The 24,951-nt window shown below is 33.1% G+C and overlaps 2 protein-coding genes across 3 annotated transcripts; one reads left to right on the plus strand and one right to left on the minus strand.

The window, feature by feature from the left end:
- Nucleotides 1-926: 926 nt before the first annotated feature.
- On the minus strand, nucleotides 927-10,309 carry LOC129908521 (thyroid adenoma-associated protein homolog). 2 transcript variants are annotated; one of them, XM_055985082.1, is made up of 11 exons: nucleotides 10,041-10,309; nucleotides 9,887-9,969; nucleotides 9,730-9,830; nucleotides 9,401-9,658; nucleotides 4,335-7,374; nucleotides 4,134-4,277; nucleotides 4,023-4,082; nucleotides 3,816-3,967; nucleotides 1,980-2,642; nucleotides 1,731-1,918; nucleotides 927-1,590 (listed from the first exon to the last, which is right to left on the minus strand). In XM_055985082.1, the coding sequence occupies exons 1-11, from the start codon at nucleotides 10,147-10,149 to the stop codon at nucleotides 1,256-1,258; spliced, it is 5,133 nt and encodes a 1,710-aa protein (XP_055841057.1). In that variant the 5' UTR covers nucleotides 10,150-10,309; the 3' UTR covers nucleotides 927-1,255. The 2 variants fall into 2 exon arrangements, with proteins under 2 accessions (XP_055841057.1, XP_055841058.1); XM_055985083.1 differs by having other exon boundaries at nucleotides 928-1,590; nucleotides 9,899-9,969.
- A 2,352-nt stretch (nucleotides 10,310-12,661) lies between these two features.
- LOC129910580 (mucin-2) lies at nucleotides 12,662-17,929 on the plus strand. The gene is made up of 3 exons (XM_055988006.1): nucleotides 12,662-13,575; nucleotides 15,905-17,651; nucleotides 17,720-17,929. Exons 1-3 carry the CDS (start codon nucleotides 12,870-12,872, stop codon nucleotides 17,802-17,804), a joined length of 2,538 nt encoding a protein of 845 aa, XP_055843981.1. The 5' UTR covers nucleotides 12,662-12,869; the 3' UTR covers nucleotides 17,805-17,929.
- The last annotated feature ends 7,022 nt before the right edge of the window (nucleotides 17,930-24,951 follow it).

A 24,951-nucleotide genomic window follows, 5' to 3' on the forward strand; every position in this document is an offset into this window, starting at 1 on the left:
CCCAATCGAAAAATTCCAAAAATATCCTTCCTATTTTGCTTTAATTTTTTTCTCTTGTCGAAAAAAATAATAAAGATATGAATAAGGCGCAAAATTTCCCCTAAACTTTTTCATTAGGAGCACTTTTCCCGAACGCGATTCCCCGAGAGTTTTCATTCAGAATAGGGCTGATTGCGGGAAACTGCGGAGCAGATGACCTCTTCAGAAATGGAACTTTTATACCAGTTTTACCTAATAAATAAAGTAAACACTGGTTTACCAGTCGCAACGTGCAAACACATTCTAAAACAAGTAGTATAGAAGCAACAAACAAGAAATGGTCAAATATTACAACATATCAACCGAACAAGCAGGTCTGGTGTCTGGTCTAGGCTGGATCGAAAAACGTTTAAAATTTGTGTTGCCTCTGAGTAGATAGCATATTAGCTCAGTAATAGATGTCATTACGAGACACTCGGCCTTAGCGAAGATTCCGTCGGAGCGGAAATTCCTCCGATTTCCTATGAATTGGAGATTTTTTACATATCGGAAGCACACCTCGAGGCATTATTTGTATGAAACAGTCAGAACATGTTTTCTTTCGCCTCTTCTTTTATAATTATTTATTCACCCCGATAATGGTTAACATCCATATAGGAACTTTTCGCAGGCTATTCAAGCTGGCGCACGACTTTTTTTTAATAAATGTTTAATAATATTAAACCTCTTCTATGATTGGGCTGAGAATCTAACAGAGAAATCTTTTTATCTTCTTTTTTTCTCTTTATGAATAAATGTCTATTTGGAAGAATTGAAGTGTTTTCATGAGAAGATTTACAATACAGTAGCGCATAAAGAAAGATATGTGACCATACCTAAAACTCGTTGAATATGTAATTCAAATATTTATCAATAAAACAATTAATTATTTTAAATAAACAAGTCTTTAATTTTCTTTTTCTATATTTTTGACAATGGTGTTAAATTTTAAAAAATAAAACAAATCAATACATTCATGTGTAGTGTAACCTGATATTTTTCTATTTGAACTGCCACACGTATAAAATACATATTGACAAAAATTCCATAACTAAAATATTCTTTATTCATTTAATATAACCTTTCTATTAAAAATTCCTTACGCTAATAAAATAAGACACATACATAATAATATAAAAAATATACAATCATTATTTATCTGAACTGTTTGCAGAAAATATTCAAATTGTTCTCCGATGAAAACAAAAAACATTACAGAAGAATTTATAATAAATCTTTAATAAATTTTATACGTATTAACTACGTTCATCACTTTGTGTCGGTTACTAAACGTACTTTTGTATATCACAATATTATCGGAAATAGCTCTTAGGGGTTCAGCAAAGACATTTGCTTCGTTTTTATCGAAAACTTCTAAATCACTATTAGCGGTACTGTTACTGATGGTGCTTGCATTGCCATCACTCGTGTCTATATTTGCAGCAGCCAATTGCGACTCGGCTACAGCCTTAAACACGGCTATTATATAATCATCGTCAGCTTTCATTGCATTAAGAAGGTCAGCAGTGTATTGTAGAAATAATCTCTGTGCCATTGTTGATAAAACATTTTCTGAGAATGAAAAAGAGTAGATAAGGACTAATCAGTAAAAATGGATTTAAAATGTTTATTTTCATTTTTCACACTGCGTATCTTGCGTATCAACAGTGACGAAATGAGAAGAACTCCTTTTAACATTATGCATTTCTTACCTATTCCAAGATCTTCTTTGGGTAAACTTAAGACTACTTTTGTCGTATTATTTCGAACATCGAAATCCTCATCCATCAGCATGGATAACATTAAACTAATAAATTCCTTAACGAATTTTAATTTTTTCTTCTGAAGTGCTGTGGGAAAATGTACAGCAATATGTGGTAAAATATTCGATGCTTTTATTCTGTAAAGAAAAAAAATATTTTTTATTTAATTTGAAATTTCAATTTAAAAACATTACTAACCTTAAACAATCAGGATTCCATGAATGTGTTATTTCAATTAAATACTCCAAGCACATTAAAGAGGTTTTAAATTCAATACCCTTTTTAAGCACCAATCGTTCAACACATAGTGTTAAGGGGCTTTTTACATCGCCTGGATGTTTTTTAGATTCTTTGATTAATTGCGTTAGAGTGAAATCAAATACATCTAATTGACTTAATGCTGCATATGCTTTCATTGCACATTCTGGATAAAATTTTGGTATTTGTGTGACTTCTTTAAGCGTTGCATGTAGTTTTTTGCTACTTTTCAATTCGTCGTGCAATTGATCAAGCATATCGTCGGGTAGAACTTTCATAAATGCAATTTCAGATTCTGTAAGTTCGTACTCCTCTAAATCTTCGGTAAGCGAACGTTTTTTATATAAAACTAAAATAATAATATTAAGGCATGTTTCTGCCTGTTCGAGGTAGATGCTCTCATGTGTGATAGGAGGAGACAGTAAAAAGTCGGATAAGGCTCCAAATGGTAAAGTCAGTCGCAACATGTGTAAATTGTAGATGTATAATGATTTACGAAATACGGGATAATAAAAGGAAAGTTCACTTGTGTAAAAGTGCTTTTGTTGTGAGAAATGCAGTAGGTTTTGTATGGTCTCTTGGGGAAGCTTGAGATTTTTAGTTCTGAAAGTAAAACAAAGTTAAATTAATTAAAATACTTTCTTAAAAATGTATTACCAAAATAAATAAGTCAACGTTAGATTTTTCTTAGATTTATAACATGGATTAGGTGTACATATATATATAAAAGAAACAATAAATTGTTAATCGGAGTTTGCTCTTAATTTTATGTAAAGATTTAATTATTTAATTTAACTATCCGCAACAATAAAAAAACGAAACGAAAACGATCATTCTTTTTTGAAAAACGATATAAAATGTGTGACAAATTCAGAACACATGTATTTCTTTAAGCAAGCTACAAATTTTCTCATCGGAATAGGTACATACATTTTCATTAATCGTTTGTTCCGAATAGTGGCGCGTAACCTAAAGTTCTTACCGTTTTTTGTTAGTTTAAGATGCTAAGAAAAGACCTCTTGTGAAGTATTTTTTATGGAAAATTTATTTATTCTATTTGATCATCAGAATAAGAACACTTTTGTTTTCTCCAATGATCTTGTGGATTTTGGAGAAATTTACCATTAAAACTAATAACTAGAGTTTCCTAAGTATAATTTAATTATTAAATTATCATTTTGAAAAACATGGATGAATTAAATCGCTTAGTTTTGCCGAAGACACTCTAATAAATTAAATAAGGAATAAATAACCCACCCAAATATGGTCTAGTTATGATGTGATCTGAGGAATAGAGGAAAAAACTGCAAAATAAAACCACTCATAGACGAGCAACCAGTTCCAATGGATAAGCGACAAGAAACAAAATCGCACTAACCCACCATTTAACAACCGTGGAGAGAAATTTAGATGGATTGCATAAAGAAATTAAACAATGGAATTCCCGGAGAGTTTTATTTTTTCATGAATAAAAAAGCCACTGTGGAAAAATTTACGTTTGATGTTTTTCAGATTTGAAGTATAAAAGCATACAAGTTGATAAAACACGCAATGATTTACTAAAATCATCAAATGCTCCAAGTTTTACTCGAGTAACAAAAGCAACAAAAGAAACTTTAAATGAGTTTTTTTTTCCAGATTGGTTACTTACGCCGAATTATCGAAAAGTTTTAAATAGGCTGTTTTTTAATTAAAGACACCCCAATTTTTAATGACAGAGCGGTAGCTTTGTTTTTTTTTTTTTAATGAACTTATACTAATCATAAATATACTTACCCACTTAAAATCTCAATGAAAATATCCAGCATTACTTTCAATATTACTGCATTATTGATTTTAGTTTTTGAATGAAAAGTGACCACAGTTGAGCATATGTCACCAATAAGCTCAACTTCTTGTGTTTTAAGTGCTTTTATAAGGAAGAGAATCTATTGAAAAGTTGATTAAAAAAGTGTCCATTGATACAAATTTAATACAAATCACCTGTAGCAAGTGGCCATGAAGAACATTCAAGTTAATCGATTTTGGATCATCTGCTGAAATCTTTAATAAAAAAGTTATTACTGCAATAGAAAATATAAAATTAATGCTTACTAAAACTTCAGCACACTTTCTCAAGATAGCAACTGGCAATGAATCCACTGAAATCAATGCAACAATAGCTTTTGCTGCCAAATACCTTGTTTGCATTTCGGGACATCCTGAGCAGTTCGATATGTATGGAATAAATTCAGAAAGCTAAAATAAAATGAAAAGTTTAAAAAAGTAGAATAAAAAGCAAGAAAATAAATTTACCTTTAAATTTGACTCGGTTCCTTCTAATGCAGATGGATATAATCTACTCAGCATAAGTAATAATGGATGTAATTTGTTGGCTTTTTCATGACGTAATATCAAAGAACTAGCTTTACGTAACTCATCCAAAAAGAAATCATACAACTTGGGATATCGCAAAAAGAATATTCTTCCAGTCATTTTATTGCGAATACTTAAATTGTCCGAGTCTCGAGTTCGTTGAACTCCAAAAATACGTGTTATTAAAGCTGAAAATAATAAAGTTGCTGAATTTTTTTCAGACCACGTAGACGCTTCATAGCCACGTAAAGAACACATGACTCCAGCGCTAGCAAACTCGCCGATAGTCTCATTTAGATCAGTGCATCGAAAGAGCGCTCTTAATATATTCAAAGCATGACTCCTAGCCTCAGTACTTCTATCGGCGTTTCCACAGAGCTGCATAAGTTGTTGCATGCAGAAATATAATGACCTTGTTGTTCCAACCTGAAGTTCAGATGTTATTAAGGCTTGCACCATAAAGGGAACTCCAGCACTGCGACGAGTTGAACAAATTTTTTCATTTATTTGCTCATCCTTGGAAATGATTGTTAACAGTTCTCGCAACCACGTCATTGGAAGGATGTTCAAATCATGACTTTCAACACGCCACAATCGAGCACATAACTTTGAAAATCCAACGTATGCTTGCTCGAAGGCTCCACGATGTTTTGTCTCCGAAAGAAGCAACTTGAAGTGTTCTCCGATCTCTAGAATTTGCTCTTTGGTGACCAAAAAATTCTCAGTTGCTTTATTATATTGGATAGGCGATCGTAGCACAACTTCTCCCAGTATCAGAGAAACTTCTTTCACCGTTCGCCAAGCACACAAAAGAACCATTTGTGGGGTAGTCTTAAGATTATCTTGACTAAGTTTGGATTTCGATGATAATATTTTACGCGGCGTTTTAGATTTATTTTCTGCTCCGCGGAAATGCTCTGGGAGTTCACTGAAGTCATTTGGCAAGTGCCCCTCGGGTGAAGAATTATTCACTACTGGTCCAACAACAGTAGTCAATTCTTTGCATATGACTATAACTTCAGCAATGAGTATCCGCCATCCGATGTCTTTCGAAAATCCTTGAAAGTCCAATTTTTTGAGAAGATGTTTAACTGCAAAAAGAACTCCATACAAAGGGTTTGATTTTGCTGCTAACAAAATTGATTCCTTTCCTAATCGAAGTCCATCTTTAAGAATATTCAAGGTCCATCTCAGGGCAGCATAATGCACTGGGCAATATCGAGTAACCTCGAATTTCCCAAAGGCATCGGGACTGCCTTTATTACAAAAGAATTCTAAGCGATATGCTCCTGTCACAGAGTCTGCTGGTCGTACGCTCACCAGTAACTCCTTAATCTGGTCTATTGACTCTTTTTCAAAAACTCGACACCCTTTTTTGTCTTCAATAAGTCTAAGAATCGATGCAGAAAGTTCTTTGTTTGCTTCATAGGTGTCATTTAAGACTTCTATCAGCGTTTGGACGGCATTTTTCGGCAGAAATTCATCTAAATTTAGATCGCAGTTAACCAAAATACGAACACAAATTTCAAGCAACTGCAGAGATATTGAACGACGACTAAAATTCGCACCTTGAAATAGATTGTCAACAAGGATTTTAATGAAATCCATTACAAATTTGTTGTACCGTTGTTTCTCGGCTGGAGAATTGTCTTTCAGCACCTTGACTAGATTGAGTTCACATCTAATCAGAGCTTTGCCTAAAAGTGCAAGTGTTTTTTGTCTAACAGCTGGGCTCTGACAATTTGAATTGTACTCTAGAAAAAGCAAGATATGTTCACACTCAAGCTCAGTGAGAAGCTCTGTAGTTTTGTGCGTTTCAACGAGCAAGCGTAGTGCCATAATACGGGTATCGTCACAATTCGAGAGAATTGAATGTAAAAGATTTGTCGAAAAACCGTTGAGAATTTCACTGAAATTATCCATTTTTATGCCGCTTTTACGAACTGCCCATAAAGCTGATAGTTTTGTACTGATTGGAATTTCACTGGTATGTTCAATGATATGTTGTACAATGCGAGGTTCACATTTGACTGCCTTTACTAAAAGCACTTCTACATCTGGAAGCCTTGCATCGTTTTTAGCAGCAATTTCTAATAAATACGTGATCCAAAGATCTTTCCATGCTTCAAAATCAAGTTCATTGTGACTGGAAGCCATTAAGCCTTCAAATAGATTATTGACTATAAAATCGCGTCCAAGGTTTTCAGCAAACAATGTACTAAATAGTTCCTTGCAGTTTTTTATAATATCCTGACTGCCTAGTATCGATACAGCTTGAAGCAAAACTATACATTTCATTGACATGGAGAGTCTTTCTGAATTGCAAGCGTCGAAAATTTTTTGCAAAAGATAACTAAAAGAAATCTTCTTACTCAAAGCAATAACATTTCGTAGTAGGTCTCTACATAAGTGTCGAACACTGTCCATGTGGTGTTCTAAATAACAGAATGCAAATATTAGAAGTTTTCTTAAAATTAGCTTTGTGTCTTCGCTCATTTCATTATTTCGCAAATCAAAATTTAAAAGTATTTTCGAAATCTGAAAAAGTGATCGAGCTGCACATAATAAGATATTGGGAGCAGTTGAATTTGCATTAGCCATGTCGTCAATTTTAGTGCAAATGTCGCGAATGTCTTTGGAGAGTTGAGTAAAGTCATGGTAGTCGAATGTGTTGACAATACCAACACAAAGTACAATTTCATTAGAATTTTTAGCTAATTTAACTTCATGGATGAAGGCTTCATAGTTGGAGCATATTTTTGCAATATACGCCATAAGGATACCCGAGTTTGTCCGTGGATCCATTGGAATTTCATCGTCGTTTATTATCTGCTTACACACAGTGTTTAGGTTTTTGAGTTGTTCCGAGTGATGAAGTCGCAAGATTTCGGGATACTCTTGGGCACACGAAAGAATGAGTCTAATTGAGTTGTGTACATAAAGGTAGTATTCGTTTCTTACAGATGGTGAGCTGAGGACACTGGAAATGTTATAAAAAATGGTTTAAGGTATACTTCAATCAAAAATTACCAAAACAATATTTTGAAAGGTTTTAATCTTAAGGATTTTTAGATATATCAACGATTTTTTTAAATTAACTTTGTACACGAAAATCAGCTGAAATTTGGTAAGCGCTCAGAGTTCTCTCTTTTTGGGACTTGTTTATAATTGAGGTATTAAATGCCAAAACGGCCAAACCCCATAAATTTCGTTCTGAGAAAAATGGGTTTACAGAAAATATTTTCAGAGTTTCTATTTTAATGGCAATAAATTAGAAAAAATTCTTATTAAATTCTTTGTTTTGAAATTGTATTTTGCTTGGAGTGTTGCTGTACTCTTGGGCGAATTTATCATTTTTTTTTTAATCCGAAACTACAGTAGGTAAAGGTATTTTAGGCAATTTTGGCTCCGAAGTCAAAATGACTTACCAAAAATTTTTGGCTATAACTTTATTTCTGATACATATAATTTATTGGGGGATTTGTTTATATTAAAAAATTGTTTTACTGCGGTTTGATCTGTGTACCCAACTTTTTTTTTGAAAATGTGGGTTAGGCCGTTTTGGCACTGGGTGAATCAATTTTAAGTGAGAAGCAGAAATTATTCAGCAAAAAAGCAATTGCGAAATTTCTAAGGAAAAGTGAAAAGATCAACAACAGAATTAACTACCCCATCCTGAAGCTTGTAAAAATGGACGATAGTATTCACCATAGTGAATACATCAATTTTCGAAATGACCAAAAGACTAAGCCCAAGGTGATACATTTCCATCCAGCTACTTCAATATTTGGTAGATTCAGAAAAGTAAACATTCGTAGTACCCTTTCAGAGTTTTATAATAATTTGATGTCTGAGTATGAGTACCGAAAAAAAAAAATAATTGATAGCTGAAACACCGATCGAGTAAAGTTGACATTTTTTTGGAGGATAAATTGCCTCATTTTTCTTTTTGGTAATATCTAAAACAAATGAGGACGTAATCCAAATAAGTTTAGGAACGCAATTGAACAGAGCTACCAAATCTTTCGACGAATAAAGCAAGCCGCACATGTTCCGGAATTCGATCGAAAGTGAATTGAAATCACTTTTCAATTTCACGTGAAATGAAATTGCATGTTCTCCATTTCGATCGATTTCGAAAACTTCGAAATTGCTTCGAGCTGTCAGAACTGAAGGATCTTCCATTTTTATTTTGTTTCTTAAGTGAAGTTACTGCGAGAAGAGTGTAAAATAGTGAATGAGGTTGTGAACAGACAGGCAGTGTGGACTTTCCAGTGTACCTACCCAAAAAAGTGATGAATGATAACATTTCATGCCTCGTGAGTTTTAAGTTTTTTTATACTAGAATAACAAAAAAATAAACATTCACCCGTATTGTGATTTACATCTATCAATCGATAGTTGATAAATACTGACATTTGCGATTTTTAAACCTAATTTATAGGAAAACTGGTCAACTTTTTAATGGAATTTTTTAATAAGATTTCATTTAATAACGGTTGGGACCATTCTCTACTTTCAAAACTTTATTTTTAATTAAGTAATAAGATATCGAAATTTAATTTTTATCAACTATCAATTGATAGTTGTAAATCGCAATAAGGCAATTATAAAACAATACAAAAATAAGTTTAAGTAATTTTTTGACCAAAAAATTGCAGATTCTTTGAAAAAGACACCAATTCACGAACTGAAACAAAGTGAATTGAATTCGATCAGAAAATGTAAATGTGTGAACAGAACACCAAATTTCACTTTCGGCAAGTTGATTCGCAAAAAATGTAATACAGAACATGGGGGAGTATAGTAAAGAAATGAATTGATAAATTTAGGATTAGGATCTAATACCGGAGCTAGGACTCTGTTATTAACCTTGAGGGCTAGGCATATGCAATTGAAATGTGTTTCAAACTTATTCTATTGAATTTTAGATTTTTTTTAAATTGGTAATATTTATCTCTTATATCTCAATATAGAACTTGATTCCTTTTAAAACTTAAATTTACCTCAATTCTGTTAAATACCGCTGCAAAGAACTACACAAAAATGGAAATACGATTTGTATTTTAGATTCCAAGGCTTTCAGACCACAGCCAAAGTTCTCAAAACAGCCAGCTATTGAAGTCACAGTTAGATTCCATTTAGAACTTTCAGTTGATGCCTTGGCATCATCCAATAATCGTGCAAGTGTGTCTGCAAGTGATTCGACAATTGTGTTCTCATCAATTCCTCCAGTTTCTAGGCGGGCAGCTGTTATTAATAACCTATAAAATAATAAAGAACATTAGGTATCATTGAAAAACAATTGCAACGTAGCAAATATAAAGCAACTTACTTTGATATTTGATTCCTTACTGGATGCTTTAGGGGAGTATAGAAGTAAAGGTCTGTGAGAAACTGCAAAACAGCAGAATTTTTGCCAATGTTTTTGAAAATCTATAAGAAAATAATTCAATTAAAATGGCAAAGTTGCAAAAAGAAAAATGACTTAAAATGCTACACACGTTTTTAACCACTGCCACTTGCTCTGGAATGCTGGTTGAGTTTTTTAATTCCAAGCAATAACTTTCTTCGCCTTGAATTGTAAAAAAATTAGGCAATTACATTTTATAAACAGAAAAAATAAAATTAATTGATTTTGTATACTTTTTTCATAGTGCTTCGGTAAGCTAACAAGGGACGAACGCATTTCGGAATTTTTCTTTGCATTTTCACCTGTTTTAACTGTTGATACGCGTAAATTAAGTGAATTCATTTTAATTAAATTTAATTTGTGTTGAATTTGAGAATTGGTTTGTAAATAAATTGAAAGTTTTTATATGAAATTTCTTGGTTTTTTTCTGAAACGAAAAGATTTTCCGATTAACCGCACACCGCCTTGTTTTATTTTTTTTTTTTTATTTCGAAGAAAAATTTTTGACGTGTGAGTGTGACAGCTTATATGTCATTTGGTGTGCACGTTGTTTTTGTTGACTTTCACTCAGCTGTTAAATAGAGATGTACAGATATTTAGAAAAAGATAGCATGTGTAAACAAAAACATTCTAGGGTTACCGTCATAGATATTTTTAATAATTGTACGGAAAACGGAGAAATGTAGAGCTTGAGTTAAGACGCGACACGTTAAGGCAGAACCATAATTGGCGGATGGAGTCGGAAGCTACTGTCAATTGTTGTTGTTTTCTTTGTATTTTCGACAAGTTTTCTTCCGTCGAGTGCGGTTGCGAGCGCTGTTCCCCTCCGTTTTCATCCGACGATCCGACAATTATAGTTCTGACTTTATGTAGGGAAGTTCGAACATTTGTCCTTGTCTTCTCTTTCTTTTTACAGTTACCATTTTGACGTTTTAAACTCGGCGAAAACCAAAACAAACCAGCAAAAACAAACCGCAACAAAACAAAAAAAGCAAAAAGTACATTTTAAATTCCCTAATTTTTTCGATTTTTAGACACTAAATTAAATTATAGTAGGGGTATTCACGATCCGATGCAACTGGTCTTGTATCATTGCAAAAGTGCAAAAGTGTAAAATCTTACAACACTACAACAACAAAATATACGGATTAAAATTTTACAACAGTCTTGCACTTTTGCTATACCCTAGACCTATTGCAAAATAAAAATACAATAAAGTAAAATTATTTTTGACAGATGGCAGCTCACCGTCGCGTCGCCCATGATAAACAGTTTTTCTTTTTTATTCTGTTTATTATGGTTGTCGGTATTCATGTCCCGTAATTTAGTTTCTTTTGATGTATAATAATAAATTAACTAACCCGAACAAAACAAAGAATTAAATTATAAAAAATGGAAAAAAAGAAGAAGCAACAGTGGAGGAACAACCCTGTTAAAAAAAAATCATGGATTTAATTCATGCTTCAATATTTACTATAGATAAGAAAAGGGGCGTTCACGATCTATTGTAAAAAAAAGAAAATTTTACATTTTTACTAGGCCTGTTGCACCAGATCGTGAATACCCCTAGTAAAACGTTATTACCAAATAAACACTTGAAATCGATTTGTATGAGTTTTTTTTTACAAAAAACAGTTCTTTAAAATTGCACGCGTCTTTGAAAAATTTGGTTTGTTTTGGTTTTCACCCGGTTTAGGAGATATTTTTTTTATTTTCTTTTGTTCGTTTGGTACTGACAGATGAGTGAAATTCCGTATAGCGAGAAGCGACATTTACGCTCGCTTCAAATTTGTGTCGGATTCCTTTCCAAGAAAAAAAAAAATTGAATTTTCGACAGCCTTGAAGCAATTTTTTTCTGGAAATCATATTCCTTTAAAGCCTTGACCATACCATCAGAAGGGTGTGCGATAGCGGTAGAAGAATAAATATCAGAATTTACTAAAGCTTAGTACGCTGCTGAAGCGAAAAGAAATTTTTCATACAAAAATATCACAACGAAATCTTGAACGAAATTAATTTTGTTTTATTTTTGCTTTAAAACTTATTTTCTAATAGGGGTATTCACGATCTGGTGCAACAGGCCTAGTAAAAATGTAAAATTTAATTTTTTTACAATAGATCGTGAACGCGAACGCCCCTTTTCTTATCTATAGTAAATATTGAAGCATGAATGAAATCCATGATGTTTTTTTTAACAGGGTTGTTCCTCCACTGTTGCTTCTTCTTTTTTTTCAATTTTTTATAATTTAATTCTCGGGTTAATTAATTTTCACAAATTATTTTACATCAAAAGAAACTAAATTACGGGACATGAGTACCGACAAGCCGACAACCATAAGAAACAGAATAAAAAAGACAAACTGTTTATCATGGGCGACGCAACGGTGAGCTGCCATCTGTCAAAAATAATTTTACTCTATTGTATTTTTATTTTGCAATAGGTCTAGGGTATAGCAAAAGTGCAAGACTGTTGTAAAATTTTAATCCGTATATTTTGTTGTTGTAGTGTTGTAAGATTTTACACTTTTGCACTTTTGCAATGATACAAGACCAGTTGCATCGGATCGTGAATACCCCTAATGTTTTTTCTTTAAATTTTTCGTTTATTTCTTCGTTGTCATTTTGGTACGATTTTTCGTTTTGCATCAGCAGCGTACGCCCTTAGCACAAATTGACAAACATGTCGTTTAGTGTAAACTGTGAACGGCCAACATGCGATGTATCACGTTGCTATGCGTTATTTTTCTAGAAAAATACATCTTTTATCTCTGTTTCTCTTGAGTTTATTGTTGCTTTAAAATTATATATCTCTTTCTCACAAGAGTTTGCTTCCGTTTTTTAATTAAAATGTCAGTTTGCTTGGCGCTTTAGTACATATTTATGTTTTGTCTACCGGAAAAAAATCTATTTTATCATTTAATTTCATAAAAAAATAACTATTAATTTGTGAATTTACTATAAAACTAAAATCAAATGCCAATGCTTTAATAATTAAATAAATTGCAAACTTTTTATTATATTGTTCTTGCATTGTTCTTTTCTAAGAATATTTGACTTGAATTATGGCCACCAATGACACTATTGTTGATCTCTCTGAAGAAAATGATAACACTAACACCGGAACCCTTGCTTATGGCTCTCAGCCACCATCAAACACTCCCGATGCCTTCGAACGCTCTTGCGACAATCCTGAATGTTCTGCTCCAAAACTTATATCTCAGGTACCAAAACGCGACACATCTGAATTTATTACCGGGCCAATTGTAATGGATCAACCAACTCTCATAAATGGCTTCACAACTGTCTTCCAAATTGATGGCGTCGGCCATAGAATAGAAGATCTTATGAACGAAGCTGAAAATGCTCCCGGTCAAAATCACAAACCGAAAACTATTTTTCGTGTTGTACCGAATACACACGCTCACATTGTAAATTATGTAGTTGTCGATGCTGCTGGAGAAACTATGCGAAAGATTAAAGCAAATGATCCTGAAACTATTCGCAAGTTGCTGGTTTCACAGCGCTTAAGTGCTGAACAAATGCTTAAGAAACTTATTGGAAAGGCACTCGAGACTCCACCAAGAACAGATAATTCTTTAAGTACTGTTCCAATGACTGGGGCAGGTACGTTAGCCTCAGTACCTGTTACACAGGGCGCATTAACTTCCTCCTCCGCTGTAGCAACTACATCAACTTCTAAGCCAAATCTAGCACTGAAAGTAGCTCCAGCAGCTAAACTCATCCCAGCACCTAAACTAGCTTCAGCAGGTAAGCAAACTCTAGCTCTTAACCTTCTTTGTTTGTTTGTTGAGTTTTATTTACCAACTTGTGCCATTAAAAGAAAATACATACATACATATTTACAATTTTATAAATTTTCTTAAAGTAAGTTAACACTTTTTAACACTTTTAATGAACATTTAAACGTACACTCCTTTTCATCAGAATAGGTACAAAATTTTTCAAATTTTCATTAATCGTATGTCCTCAATAGTGGTGCGTGACCTAACAAGGTTTTATTGTTTTTTGATAGTTTAAGATGTTAGGAAAAGCAACGGCTAAAATTTTTTCAAAATGGACCATAAATTTGCCATTGTTTTTCTTGTAAAGTACTTTTTGAGGAAAAAATTATTTATTTTTCTCTTCATCAGAATATATACACCCTTGTAATCTTTAATGTTTTTGTGGATTTCGAGAAAATTTACCACTAAAACAAATAATTGGAGTTTCCTTTCTGGGGGTTAAAAACCATAAATGGTGGTAAAAAAGAAAAAGCAAAAAAAACACTCTTAGACGACTAAATGTTTACATGTGCTACCAGTTTTGGTGGATTAACGACAAGAACAAAAGTGAAAAACAGTTGTTATTTGTAATTTTAGGACAGTCAATAAAATGGTCATTAGTCCTAATCTTCTAAAATGGCTGAATTTTGAAAAGACGCCATCACTAAACCAAGAACAAAATTGTATGCGTTTAAGGTTTTTTAAATCCTTTACCACATGAAAAGCTGAGTGGTATTTCTTGTTATATTTGGATCAACGAACTTTTTATTTTGATGTCCTTGATGAGTTAAACTATCAGTTTTACATTCTGCGAAAGGAGAAACCATTTTGAGCCCAACTTCCTAGTTAAAAATGAATTGTTAAGGCATGAAAGAAAGTAATCTACTATGATAATACTGATAATGAATTTCAAACGTAAAGAATGGTCACAATCATTTGTAAATGAATTTTCAAGAAACTTTTCCTTAATTCTAAAGTATTTTTAAACCAGTATACTGGATTTTTTAACAGGACCCCGCCTCCTCCCCACCAAAAATGCTCTGTTAAATATTGGGAGCAAGTGCAAAATTAGGAAGTACTTCAGTATCTAATGTTTCTAAATGGCTAGACCGTACCGATAAAATTTGTGATCGTCGATTTTAAGACAAAAATATTTCCTAACCCACCATTTAACAATTAAGGGAAGAGATTCAGATAGATTGCATAAAAAGATTTAACAATGCAATTCATGGACACTTTTGTTATTTTTTTAATGAATAAAAAGGCCACTATACAAATAATAAAATAATTAAAATACATATTTGAGAAGAACTTGGTTTAAATTCATTTCATGGACCACTTTAAAATCATCCTCTGATGAAACAAAAAATAAATTCAGTTTTTTGATATAAAATGCTTTGCCACAGAGGAACAAGAAAAATAACCACACGTTTTGAATTTTTTTTGTTGATTCTGCTAACATCTTAAACAATGACTTGACATACAAAATTATTATTTTTCCTTCACTGTCAGGAAAAAACGAATACTGAACATTTGAAAAGTTGTGTGTGTACCTATTCTGATGAAGGGAGTGTATATAATTTAAAAATAGTTTCTAAAGTTTTAACAGAGTCAGATAGGCTGTTGATTATTTGAAATCCCAGTACTACATATCTCACTTTAAGATTATTCTCATTGCTTTATTTTGGAGTACTTCAAGCCTATTTTTTTGTTACTGATGGTATAAAAAAAAGTAAGCTACCACAATATTCAAAATGTGGTTTCACAACAACATTATACACTATTACCGCACAGTTCATTGTTATGTTTTTTCTAATTTACAAGTTGTCTGTTATCAATAATTACACCGAGATATTTAATATTATTAACATATTCTAAATGTACATTTTTAACTGAAATTGTAGTTTCACTCTGAGCAAGTCTATTGTTTAGAACTATAACTTTTGTTTTTTCTGTATTTAAGATCAGCCTGTTCATTTTAAGCCATGAACCAAGGGCGCTTAAAATCAATGTAAATTAAACCGTCATCTGCAAATAGTTTGATTTTAGAATGTTTTTTCACTTTAACTATGTCGTTAATATATAATTGAAATATTCATTGACTTTTGTGCACTGAGTTCGGTTTGTTAAAAAAGATCTAAACCAGCTAAGTTCAGCACACTTTATACCATATCTGTTTAGTTTATAGAATAAAATGGTATGATTTACGGTTTCGAAAGCTCTTTTTAGATCAATAAAAACCGCTATGATTATTTTATTTTGCTCAATTTCTTGTTTCCAGTCACTTATCACATAACTTATACTTGTTTCTACAGCACTTAAGACAGCTCCAGCTATTAAACTAGCTCCAGCTGCGAAACTAACGTCAGTAACAAAGCCGACTATCACACCCAAACCAACTCCAGCTCTTACAACTAAACCAGCATCTTTATTAACTTCAGGGTCTACAACAGATCCTGCAACACCAGCTGCCCCACCAAAGGTTCCGGCCGGCATCACCATAAAACTTCTTTCATCCTCCGATGCAAACAAAACTCCAATCTCTTCCACAGCATCAACATCAACAGTAACAAGCACTCCTACCAGCAGCCAGATCTCCAAAACAATTTCATCGCTAATTCAAAAAGGAACATTAATCCCAAAACCTGCTGTCCAACCAACACCACCACGTCAACCGCCTGCTGGAATTGGACGTGTCATTCCAGCATCGAAGCCAGTCGTTTGGCAAGCTGTTCCACCTGGAGTTGCATCGAAATGCTCACCAACTCCATTGAAAACTACTCCACCAAGAACAGTTGTTTCTCCACGAATTATGCCTTCTGTAACTATTTCGCCAACAAAAGTGGTGACATCATCAAATCTCAGCAATTCACCACCGCAACAATCAGCTCCAGAGTCATTACAGAAAGATACAGAAATGTTGGATTTGGAAAAATCTATTACCACATCTTCAATCGCTGTTCGACGAAATCTCGTCGCCGATTCCCAATCCAATCAACAACAATCAAATATTCTTAAGCGAAAAATCGATACTCCATCACCAACTCCAGAAGTAATCAAGAGGCTTCGACCAAGATCTCCAAACAGAGCCCATATTAAAACTCCTTTAGCTGGTAATTTGCCCCAATCATCTTCTCCAACTTCGACCAGGAAACTTCCTACACTTCCGAAATTTCAAAAGCTACAAGTTTCCAATAGGCCTGCAATTAAGAGAACGTTAACCGAAAACCTAAAACCTGAGGAGAGCGCAGTCACTACAGCTAATACAGATCCAGATTCAAATAAACAAGACAGACTAGATATAGAGGACGATAATATATCTAAACCAAGTCCACCAGCAGTATCGGAGAGTCCTTCGCGAAGGAAAGCTAAACCTCTCATGGGACCGGCATCGAAAATGAAGGCAATCAAAGCTCTTTCTGTTGCAAGGGCAAAGGCAGAGGAATTGAAAACGGCGAAATCTATGAAAATTGGAGAAACTATAATCAGACGAACTGCATCTATGAAGAGCGGCAAGGATAGCCCTCAACCAGGAATAACTTTAACAAAGCCTTGTTCGGTTGCAATAACAGACATAGTCAAAAGCAATACAAACACTGATTCGGATAGCGATTCTATTACAAAAAAATCCAAGCCAACATTAAGATCATCTTCTGACAGAGAGCAATTAACTACAGAAAAATCAAGTGATTCACCAATTGATAAACTTCGTGGGCGTTGGACTATTAATAAAGATGAATATATAAAATCAAATATTTCTAGATCACCCAGAACAACGAGGTCGAAAGTAGCCAATACAACAAAAGCTGCAACTACGGAACATAATACAGAAGATGAAATATTAGATTCTACTTTATTGACTACGCCATCAGCACCATCGCGAGTCTTGAGAGTTGTTTTGCCATCACAAAAAAATGGCATTGTTAATAACCCAGCAACATCGCCGCATCCTAATTTGATGATTTCATCGGTTATAAGTGGTGGAACACCACTATCATCGGCAAGTTTGCCAGAAACTGATGCTGAAACTATACCCGTTATAGTCAATGATGATGATAACAGGTAGATTTATATTAATATTATATAAATTAACTTTTACTTATATTTGAATTTTAAAATTTTATTTACAGTCAACCTGGAATTGAACAATTGCAAAAAGAGTTGGCCGATTTGAGACGCACAGTTGCTAGACTTACTCAAGGAAAAAAAGTATAATAAAGTCATGGGAGAATCATAAATGGACAAAATATTTAATAGTTATTTTTTTCTTCTTTTGATTTCTACATAATGAAGTATATGTATTTGTATTGTTATTTAAAATAATATTTCGTTGCGAATAATTTGTATTGTTTTTCAATCATAACGCTGACAATTTTCAACTTTTTAAAATTTTACAGAAAGATTTATATCAAATTTTATGGATTTGGGTTCAGTAAGCTCAAAAATCATTGGTTTCTTCTAGCAGCTCTAGTTTTTGAAATATTTAATTTTTCATATTTGGGGGAATTTTCATACTAATTTTTAAGTTTTCCTTATTTAGGCCCAGTTGTACAAATATTTGATCAGTGGATCAGCAACTTTTATCTTTTGAATTCAGTGGTAAAATTGATTTTTAGCACTGGTTCTAGGTCCATATAGGATGAAATAGCTAAATCCATCCTTGAACCAAAGTTGATCCACTGCTAATCCGCCGAAATCGGTGGGTTAAATTCCTGATCCGAGGCTGAACCACGTTCGTACAACTGGCCCCTAGAGGTTTATTAAAATTTTCCAGAAAAATTTATATTAGACTTAATGTATTTGCGATCCGTAAGCATAACATGTTCAACATGTTCAACATACGTTCCAAATCGACATACTGAGCTTATAAATCAATTTACTCAGTTTGGAAAGGTTTAACTATTCATTATTTCGATTTGGAATATATGTTGAACGTGTTGATCAACTTAGTGTGGACCCAGCTTAAAAAAAACATCCATTTGTTTCTAGGAGCTCTATTTTTTTTAAATATTTTAGATTTACACATTTTGTGGGTAATTTCCAACTAATTTTAAAGTTATGCTGTGTTCCAGAAATTTTTTTATGGAACTAAGTTAAAAATCACACTGGTTCCTTTCTAGGAGCTCTAATTCTTTAGATATTTTAAATTTTAACGTTTTGGGGGTCATTTCATACTATGTATTTATTTTAGTTTTTCTTATCACAAGCGTGTTTAAAGTTTTTCTGGAATAATATGAATTTGTATGCTTTTTTATGTTTTGTATGTTAATTTAAAAACTAGAGCTGGTAAGAAAGAACTAATGTTGTTTTCGGAATCAGTACCCTCCATTTAGTTAGAAATCATAAACAACGGTCTGGGAAATTTGTGTGTGTTGGGCAATTTACTTCCTCTACATCTGGCACAAAATATTATTCGTTTTTGAGTTAAGGTATTTGAATTCTCGTTTTCATTGTAAAGTCAAATCAAAATAGTCAACTTTCCAATACGAACTCCTGGCTAAATCTAGTGTGTGTGATGTGTGAAGCAGATACGTTGGAGAGTTATGATCACTTCTACATCGAAAACATAACAGCACCGAATAAAGAAAGAGGAAGTGCAGTCAAAATAGATTCCTCTTTCTGCAGCAAAATATGTCTCTCTAGACAAACTTCTCACCAGACCAGTACAAACCTTTGTTTCATCGTTAAAATGGATTTCAAAAAATCTCAAAATTATCTGGAAAAAGTTAAATGTCGAAAATAGTTTTAGTTAAGTAAGTAGGTAAGCTTCATGTGTCCTGATATCCTGATATCGAATTTAGAAGTCTGGATTTATATATGAGGGGGATTTATTCTTTTAAAGAGCAATTGTCGAGTAAAGACAAATGTGATCTATAACAGTGCAATAAATTAAGAAATGCCAAGTGTTTTGGTAAAATCCTATCTCGTCTTAGGCGGTTATGGCTTGTGGCTGTAGTATGTTTATTTACAAAAATCTTAAATCTGGAAAATAACGGTTTTTCAAATACTAGGCGCTATGGAAAAGTTGTTGTAATAAAACTTATTTTGTGCTCTTCTACAAAATGGCATTTATGTTTATTTTTCTTTTTAGAGCTATCAGACAATAAGACATGACATTTATGATTATAATAGAGAAAAAAGTGGGTCCACTAAGTTCCTTTGTCTGTCAATCTGCCTTACCGGTAAAAGGAGCTTCAGCCTAAATGGATGGACCGATGAAAAGCTTAAGCCTTTTGGCTGCCATGACACCTAATGTGAAATATCAGAGCACTCAAAAGCTTGGAAGTCAACGAATTAACTTCGCACTTGATGTGAGGAGTTTTTGGAATTATTTTTTTTGACATAAAATTAACGGTAGGGTAGAAGGGGGAGGATTTGCCAGGATTTAGGAAAATTGACTTAACGCAAAGTTTTTACGTTTGTTTTAATTGTTTTATATCTAATATATTGACTTTATTATCTTCACTTAAATATTTTTTTCATTCTGATATATTAATTGTTTCTATTTTTAATAATTTATTCAAAAAAACGAAAAGTGATGTGGCAAAGCCTCCCCAGGTGGGAGGCTTTGGGGGTGGGGAGGGATTGCCAGTTACCTAAATATCAAAGTTAATACAAATAAAACCAATAATCATAAACAAAACGTCTTTTTAGCTGAAAATACGAAGAACTGATTGATTTTGTAGGATCCTGCCATCCTCTTTTGAGGAAGCTCCGTTCTGGCAAATGTACCCCATGGGGTACATTTGCCAGAGCAAAACCTACCCAAAAACAAATGGCAAATGTACCCCACAAGCTAATCTTTCGAAAATTTACTTATAACTTTTTTATAAGTTAAACAGTAAAAAAATCACTTCTACACAGCATAGTACACATAATTTTCAAAAGATATTTGTATGACAAAGATATTTAAAAAGACAAATATTAAAAATTTAGGACGCTTATGTACCTTCATATTTTGGTTGTCAACATTAAAAAACTAACAAAAGCGTCTAATTTATTTCGTGTCCAGCCAGAAGCTGTCAAACTTTGTGGAAAGTTTTCAATGGGCACGTTCAAAGAGCTAACATAAAGCTATCGGATAGCTTTTTGTTGTTGTAAACAATGTTAAAAATTAGCAAGGAAACGAACCATTTTCTGTCAAAAAATAATCTGAAGGTATCCCAGAATTTCTGGTATACCTCAGGTATCCGAGTGATCAGCTGATATACATTTGGCTTTTTTTTATTTTGATTGCTTTTCGGGCTATTATTCAGCTTCAAAATAAAAAAAAATTGCAAGCAATAAAGTCAAAGCGATTGTGCAAGTACTTTTCAACAATAAAAAAAAATGTAATTTGCTCAAAAGAAAAAGTTTCCTCTTCTTAATATTTACATATTTTTTTAGTAGCTGCTTGGGCAAGCTATCTGGATACCTCTTTGTTCAAAAAGATATTCCAGATACGGGTAACCCAGATAGCCTATCCGATAGGTGTTTGAACGTGCCCAATCATAAATGTGCAACAGAAAATTATTTTTCGGTAATTAATGTCGAATTCCTTTCAATTTTTTGAATCGCCTCAAAAAAATCGAATTTTTGGTGTTAAAAAGGAACATGAAAACAGACCGAATTCTTTTTGCGATTGTATGTGTGTCATTTGACAACAATTTTTACACGAACGTCAAGCTGAAACCAAAACAATTTCTGCAAAATAAAACCAGAGATTTCTTTGATCAATAATTTTGTTTATTTTCTTCGGTAATATAGATTTATTTTAATCAGAATCAAAGGGAAATTGCAGTTATTATTAAGATCTGAGTGAAGATGAAGTAGAAGGTTATTATTTTGGCCGTATGCTGTGGTTTTACAGAGAAAAAAATTTCTGACGACAATTACGAGAAGAAAAGTCACAGTAATTTGACTTTTTCACAAGAACTATGCCAGGAAAAATATATTTTGATCGCACATTGTTTTTTTTTATTTATTTTATATTTTTCCGCAATAAAAATACGATATTCTATTGAAATTTACTCTTTATTTGAAGTTGGTGTTCTCAAATGAACAAACAACATGAAAAAAAACTTTCAGCTTGACGTTTGAGAAATGTCAAATGTTCCAAGTGTGTGTGCAAATCCGTGTAAATCTCTCAAAAAAGAAGGATTAAAAAAAATTCGAATTCTGCTTCGTTTGAGGCGAATTTTTTTTCTATGGAACATGATTTTCAGAAAAAATTCGCTTCGAGATCGCCGAAAATTCGATTTTTCAATTGAAAGGAATTCGACATAATATTCTTTTGGTTTGGAAAAAAACCTGGGCTGGCAAAGGCACCCCATTGGCAAATGTTCAGAGCTGATCAGGATGCATATTGGGTGCCTATATACCTAAAGAATCAAAGAAAGAAAACAAAAACTTTTATTGGAATTTGAAAAAGTTTTTTGTCAAATATCAACCTTCTTCCACAGTACACATAAAAAGCACAGTACACATAATAAGGTAATATATTCCGAACGTTGTCAAAATTTGTTAGTCAAAAATGGGCACCAATCTGTCAGGTCGGCCTTTAATTTTTATATTTCAATCGCAGTAAACAGGAAATTTGTTTTTGTTTTAATTTATAAAATGTCATTTAAAAATATTATAAATTGAAAAATAACAAATTTTCTTCGTGTTTCATCGCGGAAAATGATAAATAATTGTTGTGTGCGTGGTTTATCGGTTTTTGTGCGTTTTTCGTCGGTATTTTAAACAATTAAGAATTCGGTAGCTGACATTGGTCGCCAAAGTGTCATGTTTTGACAATCTGGCGACCAATGTCAGTTCGGAATATATTACCTTTTTATGTGTACTGTGCATAAAAAGGTAGCGCGAAGTCATGCTGTTCTGATCATTGCACATCAATCGGCCCATGTTGTGGCTGAGTTACATCGACTTTTAATGTTGTTTCTTTACCCTTGGATATTGCGCAAATAATTGCTTACTAAATTTTAACTTGTGTTTGTTTTTGTCCCAATGCATCGTTGGTTTCGGTCTTATTCAAAGACTTCTTTTATTTTCCTCATTATTTCCGCGCCTGAGGATTTTTCACGACCCGTTTTCATCCTTACAGGTTATACACAATCAGATATTTATTGACCGACACAATTTTGAGTCCAACTGACCCATGCAACTCATCATTTATTAACATTTTTGCTTATGAACCTATTCAGATGAGCCAAAAAATATGCTTGTTTTTATGAATAGATTTGGTCTAGCTACCGTGTGAGAAGAACGGTAGGCCACCCTAAGACAATTTTTTTTCTCCTAAACTAAGCGCATAAAGATGTTCTCTCGTTACATTATATAAAGATGTACCATTGCATTAAATACCAAGACAGGCTAAAAGTAAGATGAACTAAAATGTGAACCTTTTCAGATAAGCGGCAGTGTATAGCCCAGTAATTTTAGGCATTTTGTACCGCAATCTGCGGAAAAATTCCTACTGGGCTCGATTTTGGTATAGACCTACGTTACGGCGTTGTTATGAAGATGTGAAAAATCGACATTGATATCGCGTCCGCGTTAGGCTAGGCGCGCACACATGCGATTTCGATCGCGCGATTATTCAGTCGCAAATTAGATGACAAGAATTTCAATGACTGTAGACACAATTTTCAAATTTTTAATAGCGGGAAGCATGTGTGTTCACAGCCATTGAAATCCGTGTGATTCATTTTTGCGACTGAATAATCGCGCGACTAAAATCGCATGTGTGCGCCTAGCCTTAGAAGAAGTTATAGAGGTCACAATGTCACGAAAATCAGTTTTTCTCAAAATGAGACGTTTTGGTCTCAGGGTAGGTAATTTTGACCTGAGGGTCAAAATTAATTGCTAAGATTTTATTAAACCGTTAGTTAGTAGCTAAGTAACTTAGTTAGTTAGTTAGTAAGTTGGTTTGAATATCGATTACAAGTGAAACTTATAAAAACGTTTTAATAAAAAGCAAAAGAGATTACACATGTATTTTTTAGTACCTATTCAAATACTGAATTATTCACTCTTAAATAAAACAAACCTATTATTACGTATCATGTATTATGCCTACGCTTGAAACAGCTCTATTCAGAAAACGGTTGGATTTACAGAAGGATGCATAAGGCAATATTTGTAGATAATTTTGACGAACAGATTTTCTATAGACCCTTATTGACCTCCGAGCAACAGGTCACGAGATATATGCGAAAAACTGATTTTCGTGACCTTTTGACCTCTATAACTTCTAACACGGACGCGATATCAATGTCGATTTTTCACATGTTCATAACAACGCCGTAATGAAGGTCTATACCAAAATCGAGACCAGTAGGAATTTTTCCGCAGATAAGACCTAAAATTACTGGACTATATTATTATTGAGCACGTTCAAAGAGCTAACATAAAGCTATCGGATAGCTTTTTGTTGTTGTTGTTGTTGTAAACAATGTTAAAAATTAGTAATGAAACGAACCATTTTCTGTCAAAAAATAATCTGAAGTTATCCGAGAATTTTTGGTATACCTCAGGTATTCGAGTGATCAGCTGATAAATATTTGGCTATTTTTTATTTTGATTTCTATTCGCGCGACTATTCAGCTTGAAAATAAAATAATTTTGCAATAATTAAAGTTAAATCGATTGTGCAAGTACTCTGCAACAATAAAAAAAAGGAATTTGCTCAAAAGAAACAAAGTTCTTTTTTCAATATTTACATATTTTTTTCGTTCTGCTTTGGCAAGCTACCTGGATAGCTTTTCGTTCAAAGAGATATTCCAGATACGGGTATCCCAGATCATGGTATAAAAAGACAAGGTATGATCATTAGAGCCGCCATCTTACAAAATGGGGTAATAAGGTTTTGACGTTTGGCTTTTGGCAAAGTCAAAAGCAACAAAAATTTCCAAGACAAATTTGTTTACAACAACAATTTCAATGGGCTGCCCAACTAACAATTTAGCTTTCATTATAGCCTTTTCACACCAAACCCAAAAACGCGGTTTATGGCAAAAAGTTTTGAAAAACCTGAAAAGCGTTCACACTACAAGTTTACAGGTTTTTGTTTGACGTTTAAAATATTTTGACATCCAAATGTCAAGTTTTCGATGGGATTTAATTTTTATTGCTTAAATCAGCTTGAGCTCACAAAATTAATCAAATAAAAGGAACTCTGACAATTTAAATAAATAATTTTAATTCATTAACATAAAACAGAGGAATATATAAAAGTTTTGCAAAGTTTCTTCCTCTTTGAGACACCAAATACAAGGAAAAAAAACGACTTCGAAGTAGCATCCAGATAGCTTAATTAGTAAAGTTGAGAAGAGATTTTTGATGAAGAAGATCGTTTGGACATCTTTTTTTTTGTTTTTTT

Source organism: Episyrphus balteatus, chromosome 2 (genome assembly GCF_945859705.1).
Source record: "Episyrphus balteatus chromosome 2, idEpiBalt1.1, whole genome shotgun sequence".
In the NCBI taxonomy this organism is placed as follows: Eukaryota; Metazoa; Arthropoda; class Insecta; order Diptera; family Syrphidae; genus Episyrphus; species Episyrphus balteatus.

What these genes read in the sequence shown, in the direction of transcription:
- LOC129910580 (XM_055988006.1), top strand. Translation starts at nt 12,870, where the DNA reads ATGGCCACCAATGACACTATTGTTGATCTCTCTGAAGAAAATGATAAC. An exon ending in ACCTAAACTAGCTTCAGCAG is followed by an intron (nt 13,576 to 15,904) that starts GTAAGCAAACTC and finishes TTGTTTCTACAG; the next exon opens with CACTTAAGACAGCTCCAGCT. An exon ending in GTCAATGATGATGATAACAG is followed by an intron (nt 17,652 to 17,719) that starts GTAGATTTATAT and finishes TTTTATTTACAG; the next exon opens with TCAACCTGGAATTGAACAAT.
- LOC129908521 (XM_055985082.1), bottom strand. Translation starts at nt 10,149, where the DNA reads ATGAATTCACTTAATTTACGCGTATCAACAGTTAAAACAGGTGAAAAT. An exon ending in ACCGAAGCACTATGAAAAAA is followed by an intron (nt 9,970 to 10,040) that starts GTATACAAAATC and finishes TTACAATTCAAG; the next exon opens with GCGAAGAAAGTTATTGCTTG. An exon ending in CAAAGAAGATCTTGGAATAG is followed by an intron (nt 1,591 to 1,730) that starts GTAAGAAATGCA and finishes TTTCATTCTCAG; the next exon opens with AAAATGTTTTATCAACAATG.